The sequence below is a fragment of the Sander lucioperca genome, chromosome 4, assembly GCF_008315115.2.
Source record: "Sander lucioperca isolate FBNREF2018 chromosome 4, SLUC_FBN_1.2, whole genome shotgun sequence".
NCBI classification, from domain to species: Eukaryota; Metazoa; Chordata; class Actinopteri; order Perciformes; family Percidae; genus Sander; species Sander lucioperca.
The window spans coordinates 43,919,418-43,937,706 of NC_050176.1; the positions used below are offsets into that span (position 1 = coordinate 43,919,418).

The 18,289-nt window shown below is 40.0% G+C and overlaps 3 protein-coding genes across 4 annotated transcripts; 2 read left to right on the forward strand and 1 right to left on the reverse strand.

The window, feature by feature from the left end:
* Positions 1–2,063: 2,063 nt before the first annotated feature.
* On the forward strand, positions 2,064–8,402 carry LOC116040439. Its single transcript, XM_036000616.1, has 7 exons — positions 2,064–2,234; positions 3,988–4,139; positions 5,492–5,649; positions 5,788–6,911; positions 7,457–7,596; positions 7,961–8,114; positions 8,202–8,402. Exons 1-7 carry the CDS (start codon positions 2,064–2,066, stop codon positions 8,367–8,369), a joined length of 2,067 nt encoding a protein of 688 aa, XP_035856509.1. The 3' UTR covers positions 8,370–8,402.
* A 625-nt stretch (positions 8,403–9,027) lies between these two features.
* LOC116040523 (TRIO and F-actin-binding protein-like) lies at positions 9,028–16,387 on the forward strand. Of its 2 annotated transcripts, XM_031285950.2 has the most exons (11): positions 9,028–9,243; positions 9,470–9,538; positions 9,658–9,747; positions 9,993–10,087; positions 12,489–13,125; positions 13,294–13,528; positions 13,773–13,884; positions 14,041–14,200; positions 14,399–14,512; positions 15,589–15,675; positions 15,804–16,387. In XM_031285950.2, the coding sequence occupies exons 1-11, from the start codon at positions 9,217–9,219 to the stop codon at positions 15,948–15,950; spliced, it is 1,773 nt and encodes a 590-aa protein (XP_031141810.2). In that variant the 5' UTR covers positions 9,028–9,216; the 3' UTR covers positions 15,951–16,387. The 2 variants fall into 2 exon arrangements, with proteins under 2 accessions (XP_031141810.2, XP_035856133.1); XM_036000240.1 differs by lacking the exon at positions 14,399–14,512.
* Positions 16,388–16,393: 6 nt separating this feature from the next.
* smdt1b (single-pass membrane protein with aspartate-rich tail 1b) lies at positions 16,394–17,926 on the reverse strand. The gene is made up of 3 exons (XM_031285951.2): positions 17,679–17,926; positions 16,824–16,982; positions 16,394–16,620 (listed from the first exon to the last, which is right to left on the reverse strand). Exons 1-2 carry the CDS (start codon positions 17,838–17,840, stop codon positions 16,845–16,847), a joined length of 300 nt encoding a protein of 99 aa, XP_031141811.1. The 5' UTR covers positions 17,841–17,926; the 3' UTR covers positions 16,394–16,620; positions 16,824–16,844.
* Positions 17,927–18,289: the final 363 nt, after the last annotated feature.

An 18,289-nucleotide genomic window follows, 5' to 3' on the forward strand; every position in this document is an offset into this window, starting at 1 on the left:
CCGGTTCAACCGAGGAGCGAGGAGCTATCAAATAAGGAAAGTGAGATTCCTTAGACGCCTTAGATTGGAAGGTACTGGTGATGACGTCAATGTATGGTGACCTCATTTCCCTATTTATCAGTTATATATAAAAGCAATCTTGATCAATTTAGATTTCATATCTAGCTCTGACAATATTGCAATGATAACAAAATGTCCTAATAATGAACATTAAAGTAGCTTTAATACAGTCAATAAAAAGTTTATCTTCCTGTTTGTTTTAAGTTGTGTCAGCTGAACTTTTCCGAGTGCATTTCCATGGATACTGGCTCTACTCTCTTACCATAGCAACAGCTGCCAGAGAAGCTGAATGTAGCTACAGCGTGGATGTCACACACAGCAGTTGACAAACATATATATCTCCTTACATTAATTGTCATTTTACTTGCCAAAGATGTTTAATTATACTTCTGTGTCTTAAAGGTTGATTTGATAGTGTTACCTTCACAAAATGTAGGCTTTCAAAACTGTAACTGTAACACACACACACCAATGGCTCTGTTGAGACAAAAGGCACACTCTTGTGCTTTGTTCAAACACTGAAAAACAGCCTCAGCACTTAGTGCCCTGCTGGGAACTAACTAAAATAATGATGCCAACATTTTTCAAAGACACACTGCTTGCTCAGAACACTTTGGTACAAAAAAATAAAGTAGAGCTATTAAGGAAGACCCTTACATTACAGCTCCATTGTAACAACATAAAACTAATATAACTTTGTTACTGTCAGCATATTGTTTTATCAATATAACACCCCAACTTTGCACACAGCCTAACAGTATCATCGTTTTTTTTCAGTTCTTCATTGATGCTATCAATGATGTTCATACTGACTGAAGTATCCAAACCAAGACTTCATGTTCCCCATTAATCTGTCTGATCTGCCTCTATTAGAATTCAAAATAAAGTTCTTTGTGTTGGAACAGGGCAGCACAGCGGTGCAGTGGTTAGCACTGTTGCCTCACAGCAAGAGGGTTCAAACCTGCTGGCTGGCTCGGGCTCTTCTGCATGACAATGGTTTTGATCTTTTCATCTCACTCACAGAAAAGGAAAAAAATAAATGTATTTCCCAAAATATTTAAATATTCAAGATAGAGTTGTATTATTCTGTATTGTATCAGCATTTAAATGATGATTTCATTTCATTTTTTAATTCTCATTCCCTGACATTGTAAGCCTTCTCTTATCTCTTTTATGTCTCCTCTTTGTGGCTGCACTGTCAGCGTTACCATCTGTGCAGCAACCCATAAGACATCTGTCAGGAAGAGTCAGAGCTATGTTTCACTTTCTAAAGATGATGATACTTGATAGGACACAGTCCCCATATTGGGCCAATGTGAGAACCAATGAATGTTTGTTTTCTGATAAAAGACCCGAGCCTATGTAGCCTCCGTGACCACACACCAGTCCATTTCCATCCTGGAGCTTTCAAAGCAGGATCTTCTCTTGGAAATAAGCACAAACATTTTTCTCTGTGAAAATGAAGTCTTTGGACCACAATCAAAAGGTGAGTGTCTTGTCATATACTATTAGATATATCTATGTGCACCTTGACATGGATACCTTATGTTGGAGGATTCCCTCTATGTAATGGTTACATTATAGCTACACTGTCACAATTTCCTGCTCAGAGGTGTAAAGGTATCCCATCAATAGTAGTGTGTGTTTCAGTCAACGGGATTGCTCTCTTGACTTATTGAGTTCTATTTATAGTAGAAACATCACAATGTATATATATATATATATATATATATATATATATATATATATATATTATATAACTATTATTCTGCTTATAAGCAATTAAAATGTAGATAACTAAAGAATTAACCTTTAATCTCTTAGAGCCTGCCTAATCATTACTAATAAGAGCTCAATTGTTTTGATGATAGCTGTTATTTATATTATGCTAATGACTAAGAGCCACTAGAAGCCTCCTGGGAAATAACCACACCAGAACTATTTAAAATGAAGACTATTTTAGTGCAAGGTGCCTGAGAATACCCAGATTCAGCAAGATCGACATGGCGCTCCCTGCTGAGGACCGCTACTGCCGTCAGTTCCAGCCCAACACCTTCGACCCCTCCCGCTGCAGCTCCTGCCTGCGGCCGGATCATATGCACCTCAGCAGCAACACTATTACTGCTGCTGCTGCTGCTGCTGCTGCTGCACAACGGGACGATTCACAAGAGTGGGTATGTACATTAATCATTCAGTAGTTTTGTGAATATGGGCCTGTATTTACCAAATGTTCAAGAATTTCACGGTAGTAAATTAGCTCCACCTTGACAACATTAAAGTACCACCTCAATGATAATGATCCAATAATATAATAACGCTGACAGCTGTCACTCTGCATTATGAGTACTTTTACTTTTGATACTTCAAGTAAAGTTTGTTGCTGGAACTTATATCTGTACTTTTACTGTACTTAAGTGAATGCAGGGCATGCTACTTTTTCTAAAGTAAATTGTTTGAATACTTCTTCCACTACTGTTGGCTACACACATACTATCGTACTTGATTATAAAAAAGGAGGCCAAAGCAAACAGGTCCCAGATAAAATGTCAGCATCCTCATCAGTTGATGATCAGTGTAGAAGACGGATATAAAGAAACAGCGTTTTTTGGTGAGATTTTAATCCTAAATTTACTAGTAGGAGTAAAAGTGAAAGATTTTTCTTTTATCATTATGTCCATTATCGTTGTCTAAAATTTCACTTGTAGCAGTTTGATAACTTCAGGCTCTGATGTTTATGTAACCAGCGATCTTTGTCAAAACATTGATGAATAGATCAAGATGACACAATACTGAGGTCAAAATCTATTGACATTATAAATAACAGGGTAAAGTGCTTTTTAATGACCTGCTACCATTCAATACATGTGGTAAAACTGTCCCACAAGTTGCACACTGAGGTGATGATGTCAACTTATAACACAATCACCAAGTGAAACTACTGTGGAGGTGGGAGAAGGATAATACAACAAGGTGGCATTTGATTCTGTATCATTAATTAATGAAGGCTCATTACAATCCTTGGGGAATGGGTTGTAATCTGATATGCCTATGACACATGCAAACATGTCTCCTCACACAACATTGGAATAAAGCCAAGAAAGTTCTTTTTTTTAATCAAAGTTATTACTGTAATGTAGACTTTATTTTCATCTGAAAACAAAAGACGACACTTTACACTTTGAACTTGCATCCAGTCAAGAGATCAAGAACTAAAACGAACAAAATGTTTGTGGTCTGCCTGTTAATGAGAGGTAGAACTGAAGGAGGGGGATCAAGATAAAGATGAGAAAGAAGTTGAGTAGGCGGTTCTGGTAATGCAAAAGCACTAGAGCAATGAAATAATGATGAGCATGTCCAGAGACTAGCTTGAGTTACGTCCTGTGCAGTCTAAATGTGTTGGCTTAGTTGGAACGAAGGGAGAAAAGGAAAGAAGCAGGAGAGCTGCTGATAGCCTTGTCAGCTGATTTAGCTTAAGGACAACGAGCAGTCACAGTAAGTGAAATGTGTCTTAATGTTTAGACTTGGGATGTTAGCTGGATGAATATTTGTGTCTACAGGAGAAGTTTATGTTGGTTTGTGTTTTGTTCTTTAAAAAACACAGGCCATCAGGTAGTTGCTGTGTTAAGCTTTTGGCAGGTTCATGATGTGCTGTAAGTGACTCTGTTGGTGCATTATTATAAAATGTGATCAAATGTGATAACTGCGCTCTTTTGAAAAAAGGAGGAATGATCAAAATAAAAAAATTAATTTCCAGAAAACAGTCATATTTGCATGAGTCCACAATCGCCTTAATGAAAACCTGATATTTTTAACCCTGCAGTTTCCCTTAATTGTAATCATTATTTTTTAATAAAAGAGTCAAAATACCAGTTTGACTCTCACTGACTCCAAATGCTTAAAAAGGTGTTTCTGTGCTCCACCAACTAGGAAGCAGATGATGATACTTGCGCTCAGTCTGAGGTGACCACAAGTGGCAGTAGTGATGATGTCAGCGGTGGCTGGACCTACGAGTGGAGTCTGGTCCACAGTCTGAGTCCTGAGTGGGAACTTAATATCTGCGATACTGACATACAATCCAGGTGACTGTATCCTGTATCCTGATTTCAGAAACCACTTCTTCTTCTTTTTTTCACCAAGAACACATATATACTGTGAAACAACACACTCTGACACAGAAAGAAACCTAAGCCTATAGGGTTTGTCTCTGAGTATCACTGAATGAGCTGCTTAATATTAGCTTTCAAGGATATAACTTAGCTTGATGTATGTTACTGTGTGTTACCTGCCCTGCGCCAGACAGTTAGCAACAAGCTTGTGAACATAGTGGAGCATTTAGCAGCTAAAGAGCCAGATATTTCCCTCAGGAATTGGAGCCCAAACAGAGCTAAAAGGAGAGAAATTACTGGACTTACATCCATCAGGTGGCCAGAAACACAACTCCAAGTGAATGCTAATGTTGCTCTGTCTGCTGGATGTAAAAGCAACTGTTTTGCTGACAAGCTCACCATAACAACTTTAAAACATCATAATGATTCTGTGTTGTGTTCAAATCATTCTCATATCATGTTGCAGCAGATCAACACAAAGTTTGTTTTATAGGCAAATTCACATTTTGGCAGTCCTAAATCCAGTAGCAGGAAGAAGCAGATGATTGAATATTTCTCTTTTCAAGTCAGTCATTGTGTCGGCTGCACACATTACGCTCATTTCTACCAATAAAGCTGTTTTGTGATGCTGTATGTGAAAGGATTCCAGAGGCACTATCTAATGTAAGCTTTCTTTTGATGGACTGCACCACTCACTCCCATTCACATGACAGTTTGGGGCAAATAGGGCAGATCTAATGGATCTCTATTGTGCTCTTTCTTTGTTGCAGTCCTACTTTTGATTAAGAATAATTAGATTGGGTGTATTTTTACAGAAAATATTGCCTTGTGTTGCTATAAAATTTATATATTCATCATCGTAAATTGAGATTTCGTGAAGATTTATTTTGTAGATTAATTTCTCTTAATGACATTTGTCATGATGACAGACAATATAATTGCATAGTTTCAGATAACCTTATTTTTGTGTTTGGATGGGAACTATACAACACTTCGCACATCTGCATCTGTCTTATTTTTAGGTTGCTGCAGTGATATGCCGTAAGTAAGAAGAGAGTGATGTATTATGTTTGAGTCAGTTATTAAAGCGGGCCAAGTTGCACTAAAGAAGCTGTGCATGTGATTTAACTTTCACCTACAACCAGAAATTAGGTAGATAACAGCGTTACATTATCATCTTTCAAAGCCCTTGTAACATTTGTAGGCTTTCTCCCTGATCATCAAGCCAAGTGACTGTCCAGTAAACACATTTTAGAAATTGACAACTCCATGTTTGCACCAGTTTCCTCGTCTGTATCTGAAAACCTTGCACTGCCCTCCTCTAGCTCTCCAAATCAGCGTGACTGTCCAGAGAGGAGCAGATCCCTCAGCTCAGAGAGGCACTGTTTGGCCCAAAGAGATATGACCCGTTTGGACCCGTCCAAAGCTAAAAGCTCCTGGATGGATGAGAGGAGGGGAAGAGACAGATCCCGCCGGACATCAGGTACAGTCACTGATATACACTGCACCATTAAACTTGCTTCCTTAAATGTACAGAAGACACTCTTGACCTTGACTTGTGCTCATGCTCTTTTACAGGCTACATGTTAAGGCAATGACCTCAGGCTTGTATGATTTTCAGAGTCCAGAGGAGACAGGGAACAAGAGAGTGGCTACTTCTCTCCAGACAGAAAAGGTGATGGTGAGCAACAGATGGAGGAAGTCAACAGACGGTCATATCGTTACTACGAGAGGGGGCGTCCTCTTCCTAGCAACTATGTTCCTGAGCCCAAAGCCTGCGTCCCCTACAGGACTATCAACCTCGGCGTGCCCTCCCAGAGGAGGAACCCAGAGACGTATATGCAGGAAATTTGGAGAAGTGAATCCCCAGAGAGGTACACGTACCACTCCAACTTTAGACGGGGAGCTGATTCACAGAATAATTCACCAACACGTCACAGCTCCGTGAGCCCAGATCGTTACAAATTAATCGAACCTCTTTTAGAAACCCGGCGAAAAAGCTCCCTCTCCAGGAGTCAGGCCCGGTCTCAAGCTTCATCTCATGGCTCCTCTCCGCTTCCATCACATGGTCTTTCTCAGCATACATCTGGCAGGTCCAGTCCATCCCGCAGGAGGGGGTCCATCGTCTCTCGGACTGCCTCGCCCTCCAGAGCCACCCCTTCTCACAAGCACACAGGCTCTTTCCATTTACAAAACGGTGAATTTGATGTTCAAAGGAGATGCAGCCGAGACTTGAGGAGTCCATCACAAGCTTCAAACAAACACAGTTTGGACTCTGAGAAGCTCTACAGGAATCTGGAGTCTATCTCCCGCCGTGGATCCTCAGCCATCCAGCAAAACTCATATGAGGGATCTCAAGCATCTCCTCGAACCAGAACAGCCGTTAACAGCTCGGCCAACACTCACACTCGCAACAGCCGTGAAGTATCGCCGTCCAGGAACGGCTTCAGTACACACTGCCACACCCCACAACGGGATCCACAGTCCAGAGACAGCATACTGAGTCCTTATCAAGGCTCCTGGCGGGGGTCCTCACACTCTTTACTCAGCCTCCCACCCTCTCGTGGTTCCTCCACATCGAGACGAGGTGCGGAGTCTCGGATGCTTGGTGGTTCACTGTCACATGTTGCCATAACAGAAACTGACCATAAGGTCAGCAGTGACAGAAGCAGGAGCAACATCAGGCGAGGCATGGAGGCCTTACTGATCTCTGAACCCAAGAAGGCTGCAGTAGAAGTGGAGGAGGTAATGTTACGTATATCAGGTAAAACTTGTTTTTAGCCAAGCTAGCAGCGTGGCTCAATGGATGGTATGTCCTTCCGTCTATCACTCGGTCAACCTCTTTAGTCTAGACTGACATATTTAAAATACTATTAGATGGATTGTCATTACGTTTTGTACGGATATTCATGGTCCCCACAGAATGAAGCATACAGTGAAATGTTTACACAACTATTGGATGGATTGTCATGAAAATTGATTCACCCATCTGTGTGCTCCTCAGGATCAATTGTAATAACTTTAGTGACCTTTCATCTGGTGCCATCATCAAGTCAAACTTTTCATTTGTTCAACACTTTTGTTGATGACCAATCACCTGCAAAATTAATGACATTCCCATCAGCCTCAGCTGTACTTTGTGTTTAGTGCTAATTAGCAAATGTTAGCATGCTAACACACTAAAAAGCTGGTGAACTCGTAAACATTATACATGCTAATCATTGTCATTGTGAGCCAACTCTTCATTCCACATATAATGTAACGTGTTGATAAATCTTTATGAATCTGAGGTGGGGATGACCATAGAAGACTACATTGTCCTGGCTGGTATTCCAACAATCCAGCTAGAGTCGGAGGAAGAGTTTCCAGGGATAAGGAGGAGGAACCAGAGTCCCAGCCCGTGCAGGGACCAGAGGCTTAGGACTTACAGGTTGGTGGTACTATATGGTACTGTATGGTATTATTGTAGAGCATCTATTCACGGATAGCCATAACAGAAGTTCCATGACCATGCATCTATTCTGCATTCTTATGTGGTTCTTTAAACTGTTCCTTTAGCAGCTGGAAGATTCGTAAAAAAGCAAGTAAAGTAGCAAGTAGAAAAAGACTTTGAAGATATCTTTTGATCTGACCATAAGTTATTGCCTTAGTTATGGCAAGAGAAAAAAGAAAGTCCTCTAGAAGCCTTTGCAGAGGAATGTGAAAGTTCAATAAGAAGAAAAGTATGTAAATGTGCATTTAGTGTGTTTATGTGTTTGTCAAATACTTCTCTGCACTTTAATTTGGCTCTGAAGATACCAAGATGAAATAGACATCTACAGCTCAAGGCTTGAGTCAGATGAGAGGGGGAGAGGCAGAGAGAGAGGAAGGGACAGACGAGAGAAATGTCGGGACTCTGAGAATGGACGATCATCTCGAAGACAGTCAGCCGCATCGCTTCATTCACAGGTACAACCCGACAACTGCACACATGTTCACAATAAAATCCATGTTGAAACAACAGACCATGTAACCTCGTCTTTATGTTCTATAAAGAGTTCAGATTATCAAAGTGGAAAACACAGATCTTCAAAGGTGAAGGAGCGAGCAACTCCTGAGCGCCCGCAGACACAGGTGAGCATGGTCGCATTACTTTACTGCATCTGTTTAAATCACGAGTGTTTGGAGGAAAAATGGGTCATTCATACATTCATTCTAAAGTAGGTCCCTGATATTTATTTCAGCTCTTTTACTTCAGGCGCCTCTCTCATAGAAGCACCTTGCAGGAAAAAAGCTATTAGTTAGCAGTCTATGTTTTAGGGCAGCATGTTCATATGATTTATCATTTTTATATTAATAGATTCTAGGAGGGTTCAAGCCAATGTATCCTGCAGTGTCTGTGCTGCAGTGTCATGCCTAAAACATGCTGAGTCAACAAACACAGAGGAATGGATGAACAAAAAATGAAACATTCAAAATGTTAAATAAATGCTTTGAATCACATGCAACCATGCAAACGTTTGTAGTAGTTCAGAAGCCCTGACATGCCATTTATGTTAATAAGAGCTGTGGGTGTGATCTCACATTTGTGTCTTCCTCATTTCATCTCACACATCATGCATTTTCTTCTCTCTCAATGTCTCTTTCTTTCTCTCATCCTCACACTATATACTGTACAATATGATGCATGCATGGTAAGTATGTTTTTTTGTGCTAACATGCTTTAAAAGTGCCTGCTTGTTTTTAAGTCAGTCTAATAATGTTACATCAGTTCCTATTTCTCTTTTTATTTCCCCGTTTATGAAGATGACAGTTTGCAAAAGCTACACCTCTTCCTTTTTTTTTACATATCTATTCTGCATTATGTTTCCCATTTTTCGTGCTTTATAGTTCTGCCTGCCTCTCTATGCGTGGTTCAGAATGATGTTATCTCGAGACACGTTCGTCTGTTCTGACAGTTTCCGTTTCCTCTATTACACAATGAAGCGTGAGACATAGAACCACTGCCGAATGCTTCCAAAGAGCATGATCACAATGCTTTAATTACAGGCTCTGTTACTTGAAGGGGTGGATGTCCAGACTGGATGAACATGGCAAGGTAAATGGAAGTTTTTGAAATTGATATTCTTATACATAAAAAAAAAAGAGGGTATTGTCATTTTCTCTTCTAATTCCTGTATAACCATGTACAATCTGATACAGCAGACAGAGTACAAAAACCAAGAACAAGACTCAAAGCCTAAAGTATCTTTAAAGATGTCTACATACGAAAGTAAAAAAAGTCATTCATTTAATGTTGTCTATGTTTACTGTGTTTTGCTCAGTGGAGGAAACACTGGTTTGTTCTGGGTGATACTTCGCTGAGGTACTACAGAGACTCGGAGGCTGAGGAGGTAGGAACTGATATGTGACGTTAAAGTAGTAGGAAGATTTACTAGATGTTAACCTATAGCAATTGATTTCAATATACATACAGTAATTTGAAAGGGTTTCAAACTTATTTGTGCTGCAGTCAGATGATCTGGACGGAGCGATCAACCTGGCATCCTGTTTAAATGTGTCAGACTGTGACGTAGAGAAGAACTATGGACTCCAAATACAAGTATGTATTCACTGTACTTTTGCTCATTGTCTTGTACAGTACACCATCACACAGATGGACAGTCAGATGTTCCCCACATCGCCCCCCATTTCCACATCAATTAAATGTTTGGCTGCTTCCTGTTTAACAATGTGTGTTTGTGTGTGTGTGTGTGTGTGTGCGCGCGTGTGTGCGTGTGTGTGGGTGCGTGCTTGCGTGTGCGTGTGTGTGTGTATGTCTTTGCTCTGTCTTTTGATCTCCTCCAGACAAAGAGAGCAGTGTTCACTCTCTCTGTTATGACCTCCAGAATACGGCGGAACTGGGTGAAGTTACTAAAGCAGGCGATCCAGAACACCACGTGGTGAGTCTGACTTTATTCTGGGAGACAGTGGAGGAGGAAGTATTCAGATCCTTTACTTCAACGCATAATATGTAACATTTCCGCATAAAAATGTCTAAAAGCGACTGGACCTAATTTATATATTTTGTCGAGTTGTGTACTTACATTTTCCCAAATGTTTCCGAAAAAATTTCTAACCCAAAGAAATCTACAATTTTCTTCAGGGTAACGGTCTGTTACCTTTACATTTGGTCTGTCAATAGGCGTCATATCCCCTTTGCGCATGTGACAGCGTTATGGTTGTCTGCCAGAAGCTGTCACAATTTGACTTTTTATCTAGTTTTAAGCCACATTTTCACGATTACGTCTGATGATTTTAAGTTATTCAATTCAATTCAATTTTATTTATAGTATCAAATCATAACAAGAGTTATCTTGAGACACTTTACAGATAGAGTAGGTCTAGACCACACTCTCGAATTTACAAAGAGAAACAAGCTAAGCAAACTGTGGCAGCTCTCCGCTGATGAGTTCAACAGCGTCGGAGAAACTTATTATTTTACGTGGAACTGCTTTATTAGGGTTTTTAACGGTTTGTAATCACCTAGTCCGTTTGCTTTGGAGTGGACCAGAACTCTGTGGATAATTGGGCTTCCGGCAAAATCAATGAGCACTGAAGGAATCCTAACCAGGAGAATCTGACGGCAACTCTTCTGATCCCACGCTACTTCACGACGTCACCAAACTGCGTCTTTTGTTATTGTTTTGATTGAGAGACCCCTAGCAGCAGAAAATTACATATTATATAATATGTCATTGTAAAAATACTCAGTTACATGTAAAAGTCCTGCATTGAAAATAAAAGTATTACTATTATTATATATTAAATTATTAGATTATTATTGCTGATGCTTTAATTTATAAGCAGCATTTTACCGTTGTAATTGGTTTAGTTGGAGAAGAATTTCATATACTGTTGGGTAGTTTAATAACATTCCATCATACTATATAAGTTCATCATATGTGTTGTATGTAAAATCTTAATTGGTGAAGTGACCAGTAATTTAAGCTGTGAAATAAATGTAGTGGAGTAAAATGTAAAACAAAAATACTCAGTAAGTACAAGTGCCTAAAATTTGTATTTGGGTACTGTACTTGAGAAAATGTACTCAGATACAATCAACTCCTGCTGGGAGACTACAGTGTACCACAACCAGGAATTACATATTGAAAACAGCATCTTAAAGAAGCAAAGTCCATTAAATTACTTAACACGCCAACATTCCAATACTGTACAATATGTAGCTACATTACAATTAAATTAAAAAATACTTTATTTGTCCCTTAGGGGGCAATTTGAAGCTAGTTTGCAAACATAGAAATATAAAATTATAACAATGACACTCAAAACAATGTGAAAATACCAAATATATTCATGTTAAGATTTTCTTTTAAATAAACATTAAAAAGACAAGAGTTAAAGCCAGTGATCGATCCATAGCTGACCAACATTGTCCAATAATACAAGGACACATGATGTCACACAAGTAAACTCGCTATTTACTTTGGCTGTTAACTCTTATGGCTTCTGGAATAAAATCAATGTAATCTATGTGTGTGAAAGAGGGAATGAAGCCAAATAAATCATACATTAAATTAAGATGGTTGAGGTTCAAAGTTCATTCTTGATCTTGGAAACCGCAGTTAACTAAATAATCTTACTTCAAGGTCCTTTTAGTAGTTATTCTGGAGCTTTCGATCACAAGTAAAATACATAAGACTTCTACTTTGGCTGACAATTCTTACAGAATATGTCATAATTTGATCTGTCATAATATATTACTATTTAATCATAATTAACAAATTAACAAATTACAAAACAGGACATCCTCTATGATGGATACTTTTTTTTGTTGACATTTTATTCATTAATTTGCAAATCAAGTCCAAAAACAAAATACATTACATACAGCACAGTTAATCATTAGTTACTGAAGCATATTCCCCTCTCAAAGGCATGAGCTCTTTTCTGTGGAATAATTGTAATCAAAATACAACCGAGGGCTCAGCCCAGTTAACTTTAAAAAAAGACACTGAAAATCAGACCTATACCTTAGAGTGAACTGTGCCTAATTACATACACAAGGCATGCTATATAAATATACTATATACATAGCATATAGCCTAAAAAGGATAAAACTAACAAACAAAACAAAAATAATGAATACTTGATGTTTATAATGTTCACATGATCCTCAGTCTAATTTTAAAAAACAGGCGTTTCATTGACCTGAAAATTCCTGAACACTGTGAGGAAATGCAGACAATGTGATTGGGTGGTCCTTCTGTACCGAACCCCTTCTATCATCTTTCTTCTGATGTGTAACACTACCCTCCTGTCTTTCCCTCACTCTGACCTCAGCCAATCAGACACTGGCAGCGTGAAAGAGAACTCCATCTCCCGGAGACCGTCGTCATGCCAACCCCCTGCTCGGTTCATCTGCAAGGATTCAGACTATGAACCTACCACTTCCACCTCCAACACCACAGCTGCAAACTCCCATCAGGCCGACTACCACCAGCACACTGTAGACAGGGATCTGGACTCATCTCCATCCAGTCAGAGAGAAGAAGGGGAGGGCTGGGACCGCGAGCAAGCCAAGCGATTGGAGGAAAGGAACAAGTGGTTTGAGGAGGGGGTCCCCTTCAGTGAGATGGGCAGCAGGTGGGACTCCATGGAGCTGAAAAGGGGGAGTGTTCCTGTGCCTGTAATTGAAACCATGGACTCAGACGTCAACAGGAAGTGGGTAGAATTTGAGACGTTGTCATTTAGGGACATAAGCGCACAGTCTCTCATTGGAGCCCAGGCTCATCACTCAAGCACCCCACAGGCATCACAGTCTCTCGTTAGCACCCAGACGTATCAATCGAGCCCTGAAGAGGCCAAACAGTCTGTCACCGGTTCACAAACTGATATAGCAAGCTCAAATGGGGCTCTTTCATCCAAAAATGGAGCTCCAACCATTCAAACAAATGAAGCTGAAGCGCTTCAAAAGGAGGTAAGAAAGAACTTACAGTCACTCCATTAAAAAAAAGTTGAAAGATGATGACTAGAAACAATAGTAAGACTTTCCTTTAAAGTGTTTTCAATGGAAGGAAATTATGTGGGTGATGTAGATCTCAGTCTTTTTCCTCTTACGTATACTCTCTACAAATCCATCTCCCAGGCCCTCTCACTTCGAAAGCAAGTGGAGAGCATTAAGAGGGAGCGTGCAACCATGGGGATAGAGGTGGACAGCCCATGTGGCCCCGGGGCACCCTGCAGGGACAGACTAGAAGCCATGGAAGTAGCCCATCGGAAAACACTGCAGGAGCTGCAGGAGAAACACGTGAGGGAGATCAGGGAGCTGGAAGAGCAGAGAGACAGGATGCTGCAGGAGGAGAGCCAGACAGCTGCTAAAGGTGAGACAGGAAGTACAGTAGTATCATGCAATAGTAGCACCTGGGGGCAGTTTACATCTCTTCCTTATGCATCTTTTGTTAAATAAATCTTGCAACCAGTATTTATGTATTTATTAACTGTATTTGTGTCTTTTAAGTTTGTTTATGTTGTGTTCTCGATGTATGTTCTTAATTAGCTGTCTTGTGTTGTTTGTAATGCTGTGTTGACAATTTAAGTAACAAATTATTGAATTATTTATCAAAGCAATGGAGGCACTGAGAGCAGCTCACAGAGAGGAGCTGGAGAGAGAGGTGGAGAAGGCCAGGAGGTTGGCTGGAGGAGCTGCACAGGCTGATGTTTCATACAGAGGCCACATGTAAGTTTATTACAGTCACTCTGTTATCATGCTGAGAGTTGTCTTTATCTCACAGGGCTCTCGCTGCAAGCTTAAGATGTTCTACACTGAGCCGTGACCCCTTGCATGATCATGCATTATATTTCACTCCATAACTCGTGTGTTTGTGCGTGTCAGGCCACAGGCGGATGTCTTGCACAGTGAGTTAGATGTGCTGTCAGAGCGCTACTCTCAGAAGTGCCTGGAGCTGAGCCGCACTGAGCAGAGCAGCCAGGGCCAAGAGACTGAGCTCGGTCGCAAGGAGAGAGAGCTGGAGCAGCTCAGAAGAGAGAACCAGGTTTACATACATGCCTGATTTAATTCTGTTTTAATACAGTACCAAACCGCCTTAAAGATTGTTAAAAGAATTTACATCAAATTCAGTTTTTTCTGTTCTTATAGGGTTAAACTAATAAGGAAGTTACAATATCCATAAGCATACTAGTTCACATTATTTCTCCATGACATAATTTAAGCTAAAAAAATCTCTTTTCAGGAGCTTAAGGCCAAAGTGGCGGAAGAGATCAGCCGCATGCGTTATTTCATCACAGGGCAGAGGTCGGACACGGTATCCCTTGGCAACACTGAGCGCAGTGCGTCAGAAGTAGAGGTATTGATAGCAATAGGTTTAACGGTTGTGACTAAACTCATATGAAAGTAGGTGATACTAATGCATCCTAACTTATTGCTGCATCACAACCCAGTTTTAGTTATTGCACCTCAAGTATTAACTCTGGCTTGAAAGACAAATGTTGACATTACTGTCATCATGGGGAAGCAGAAAGCAACATTTGACAAATGTGCTGTGGGATTTTCAACCCATTTTAATAAACACTAATTGATCTGAGAATTTTTATTGCTTTGTCCTAGTGACCATTTTTACATTTTTACTGTTTGTTGTGTACCCAGTAATGGCTCCCTGTAGCAACATTGTCACAGTTTTTGATGGCCCCATTAGTGTTGAGCATCTGTGGTTGGTCACATTATAGTGCAGCACATACTGCCATCTACTGCCTGAATACCAATGCAGCACATCACTTTGGGCTGCAGTAAAAGGTTTTATGACTGGACTTCCAGTGGTGGAAGATGTATTCAGATCTTTTACTCACACCAGGGTAAAAAATACTCCTTGCATGTAAAAGTCCTGCATTCAAAGTATTATCTGCAAAATGTGCTTAATGTATCAAACATAAGGTTTTTTGTTATGCAGACAAATGGGCCCTGTAATTGTTAATATATTTTTTATTATTGGATTAGTTACTGATGGAATGCATTAATGTGCAAGTAGCATTTTACTCTTTTAGCTAATTTTAACTACATTGTACACGGTTGGGTAGTTTAATCTATAACAATGCACCATATTTTATAAGCTGATCACATGTCTTGTATGTAAAATCTTAATCAGCAAAGCAACTGTACAGTTGTACAACAGCTGTCAAATAATGCTGTGAAATAAATGTAGTAAAGTAAAGAGCGCCAATGTTCCCTCTTAAATGTACTGGAATAAAGTAACATAAAAAGGAAGCACTCAAATAAAGTAGAAGTAGGCTACCTTAAAGTTGTACTTAAAGTGCTTAAGAAAATGTACTTAGTTACTCTCCACCAGTGTCGCATACATTGAGACTTTCCATATGTATGTGAAAATGTTACACTGCCAATAGTAAGATGTCACATTTTGTTTTCCAGACATTACTGAGAGCGAAAGACAATGAGGTGCAGTACCTTAAAAAAGAAATCAACTGTCTACAGAATGAAGTGCAGTCTCTCACCAAGGTGATTTATGATCAGACCTTTCAAAAATAATACACTCCTATATGTTGAACATTTACAGCTTTGATTTAAACTGTCCTCCCTGCTTGATTTTGATGTGTCTTCCATACTTGTTCCAACCCTTACTTTAGGAGAAAGAAGCAGCTTATGAGCGTTATAAGAAGGCCTATGTAGAGCTGAGTGACACGAGGGGTCGTAGCCAGTTGGAGACGGACTCCCTCAACGAACACTTGAGACTGGCCAACGCTGCACTTCAGGAGGGAGCGAGACAGACCTGACCAATGAGGACAATTGTTAAAAACTTACCTTGATGACAGCAAGCCAACATAAAAAAAAATTACAAAATACCACAACTAAATCATTACATTGCAATAACATGTACTGTTATGACTGGATATGACTTAAAAGAGTTAGACTAAGAATGATGGCAACTATTATGTACTTGGAAACCACTGTGCAAAGACTGTTTAGCCACCTACACATGATCCGCGGTAAACTGCTCTGCGCTGGCTGTTCTATTGTTTTCCTGTGGGCAGAGCAGTGTCGCCCAACTATGCGCTCAAAGTTAAAATTATTTCAACTTTGACCTCGTTGCCGCTGACCTTTCAAGGCGCAACCAATTCCAGAACGTTACTTCGCTGTGCTTCGCCTCGCTGCTCCGCGTCCTACCGCGAATCATGTGTAGACGGCTTTAAGATTAAATAACAAGTGTTTATCCATGTGTAATCGACTCCCTTTATTAAGTTGACAAAAACATGCAAACAGGAGTGAAGGCATAACTAGTAGTTTTGATAGCCTCACATGATATGTGCAAAAAAATTAGTTTGGCTAAAACAACATAATTAGAGGAGAGAGGGAGGAGATGGGTGGATGGATGTATTTGGATGTCAAAGTGCCCCATCTTCCTTGTGCCAGCTGGTGTGCTCTCAGTCAGTATTGCAAAGCACCCTGTGGATATGAATTAAAAAAAAAAAACTTGTCAGCAGCTTTGTTACCAATTGTCAATGTTATAAACATGCCATAAACGACACCCTTTCACATATAGCTTAGAAAAAACACCCTTTACACATGAATAAGAGTGCATAAAAAAGGTCTAAGCAACAGTGTTGAAAGGTCAAATAAGGTGTTGCTAATGTACACTTTGACTTTACCATTTATTTTCTGGAGTTAGCTCAGTCATCATCGTCATCGTCTTCAGGGACAAAGATGTCATGCTCCTCCAAAAGAGCGGCAAAGTTCTTGCTAATCAGAGTTCCCACGTACAGGAAAGGCACCACCACTGCTGTCATGCGGATAAGTCCAAATGGCGTCTGGAAAACAGAAGGGACAAGAGGACTAAGTTTGTCAAGTGACATGAAAATGTCACTGTACATCCGGTAAACCAGACTACCTAACTACTAACTTAAGGCCCTGTTTTGAAAAGGGCTTAACTGGGGCCCATCAGCTCATTATTTCCTGTGGCCCCACAGCAGGTTTATCCATCCATGGGTGGAGCATAGTTAGTTTTGGTAGACTTTCAATTTGTTCCTTGGCTTTAATAGGGATTTTTTTGTTGTGTACCGATTATATCGAATTATCTGTATGGGCCATCGTAATCTTATTGGACATCATAGTTCAGAACAAACGAGGTAATAAACAGATATCCTTCATTGTCCTAGATTTTTCTTGCCTTGACAACAACGCACACCAGCTTGTGTAGTGTTTAGCTAGCTCAAATAACACCATTTATCAAAGGCAAATGTTCCAATTACGCATTATTTCAATGGCTAACATAAAATGTCCACTTAATCAATAATGATTTTAATTGATACAAAATAATGACAAAAAAGTGGTAATTACTTCCTGAAAGTACCTCTACGTTCGTGTAAACATGCGTTCATTGGCTGACTTGACTAAACCCAGCGCATCTTCTGTCTTTCTATGTGCTACAGCGGCTGTCAATGCAGCGTTAGGTCCCGCCTACGCCGTCGGTTTTCACTCGATAACCAAGGCAGAATAAAACTCACTTTATCCGGTTTCGGTAAAATTGCCCCCGACGGCGTGGATACTACGGTCCTGCCTTGAGTTGTCCTGGATATGTTAGATGTTTTCAAGCCGTTGTTACGGCTCATTATCCCCGCATTTTTGGTGAAAAGTCGCAGAGGGAGCCGCAGTATACTCATCGCCATTTTTTCCAGTAATGTCAGCAGAGTGGGAGTGGCCCAATGAGTGGCCGAGTGTGGGACCGTCGATGTAGAGATCGGGAGCTACTCTCCCTCTCATTGGCTAATACTCGACGTGTTTCTGCTAGTAGATAAGGCCCTATATATATATATATATATATATATATATATATATATAGTTTCTGCTGGGGTTAGGGTAAGAATACCAAGGTATGCCAATCAGAGGCAGAATAAGGCAGAGTATTCATTCAGAATATTTATTCAGAGTAAGCATTTCTGATGTGTCTGTTGCTGCACGGTTTATTCACTGGAATTGTCAGAAGGTTTTGAAACAACATTTAGAGCTTCGTAAAACAATGCAATGTATATGTACTCTAACATTCAAATAATGAGAAGAATGGGGAAGGGGGTGCACTATGGACTCTTTGGCACCTTACATTTTTCACGGAATTCAC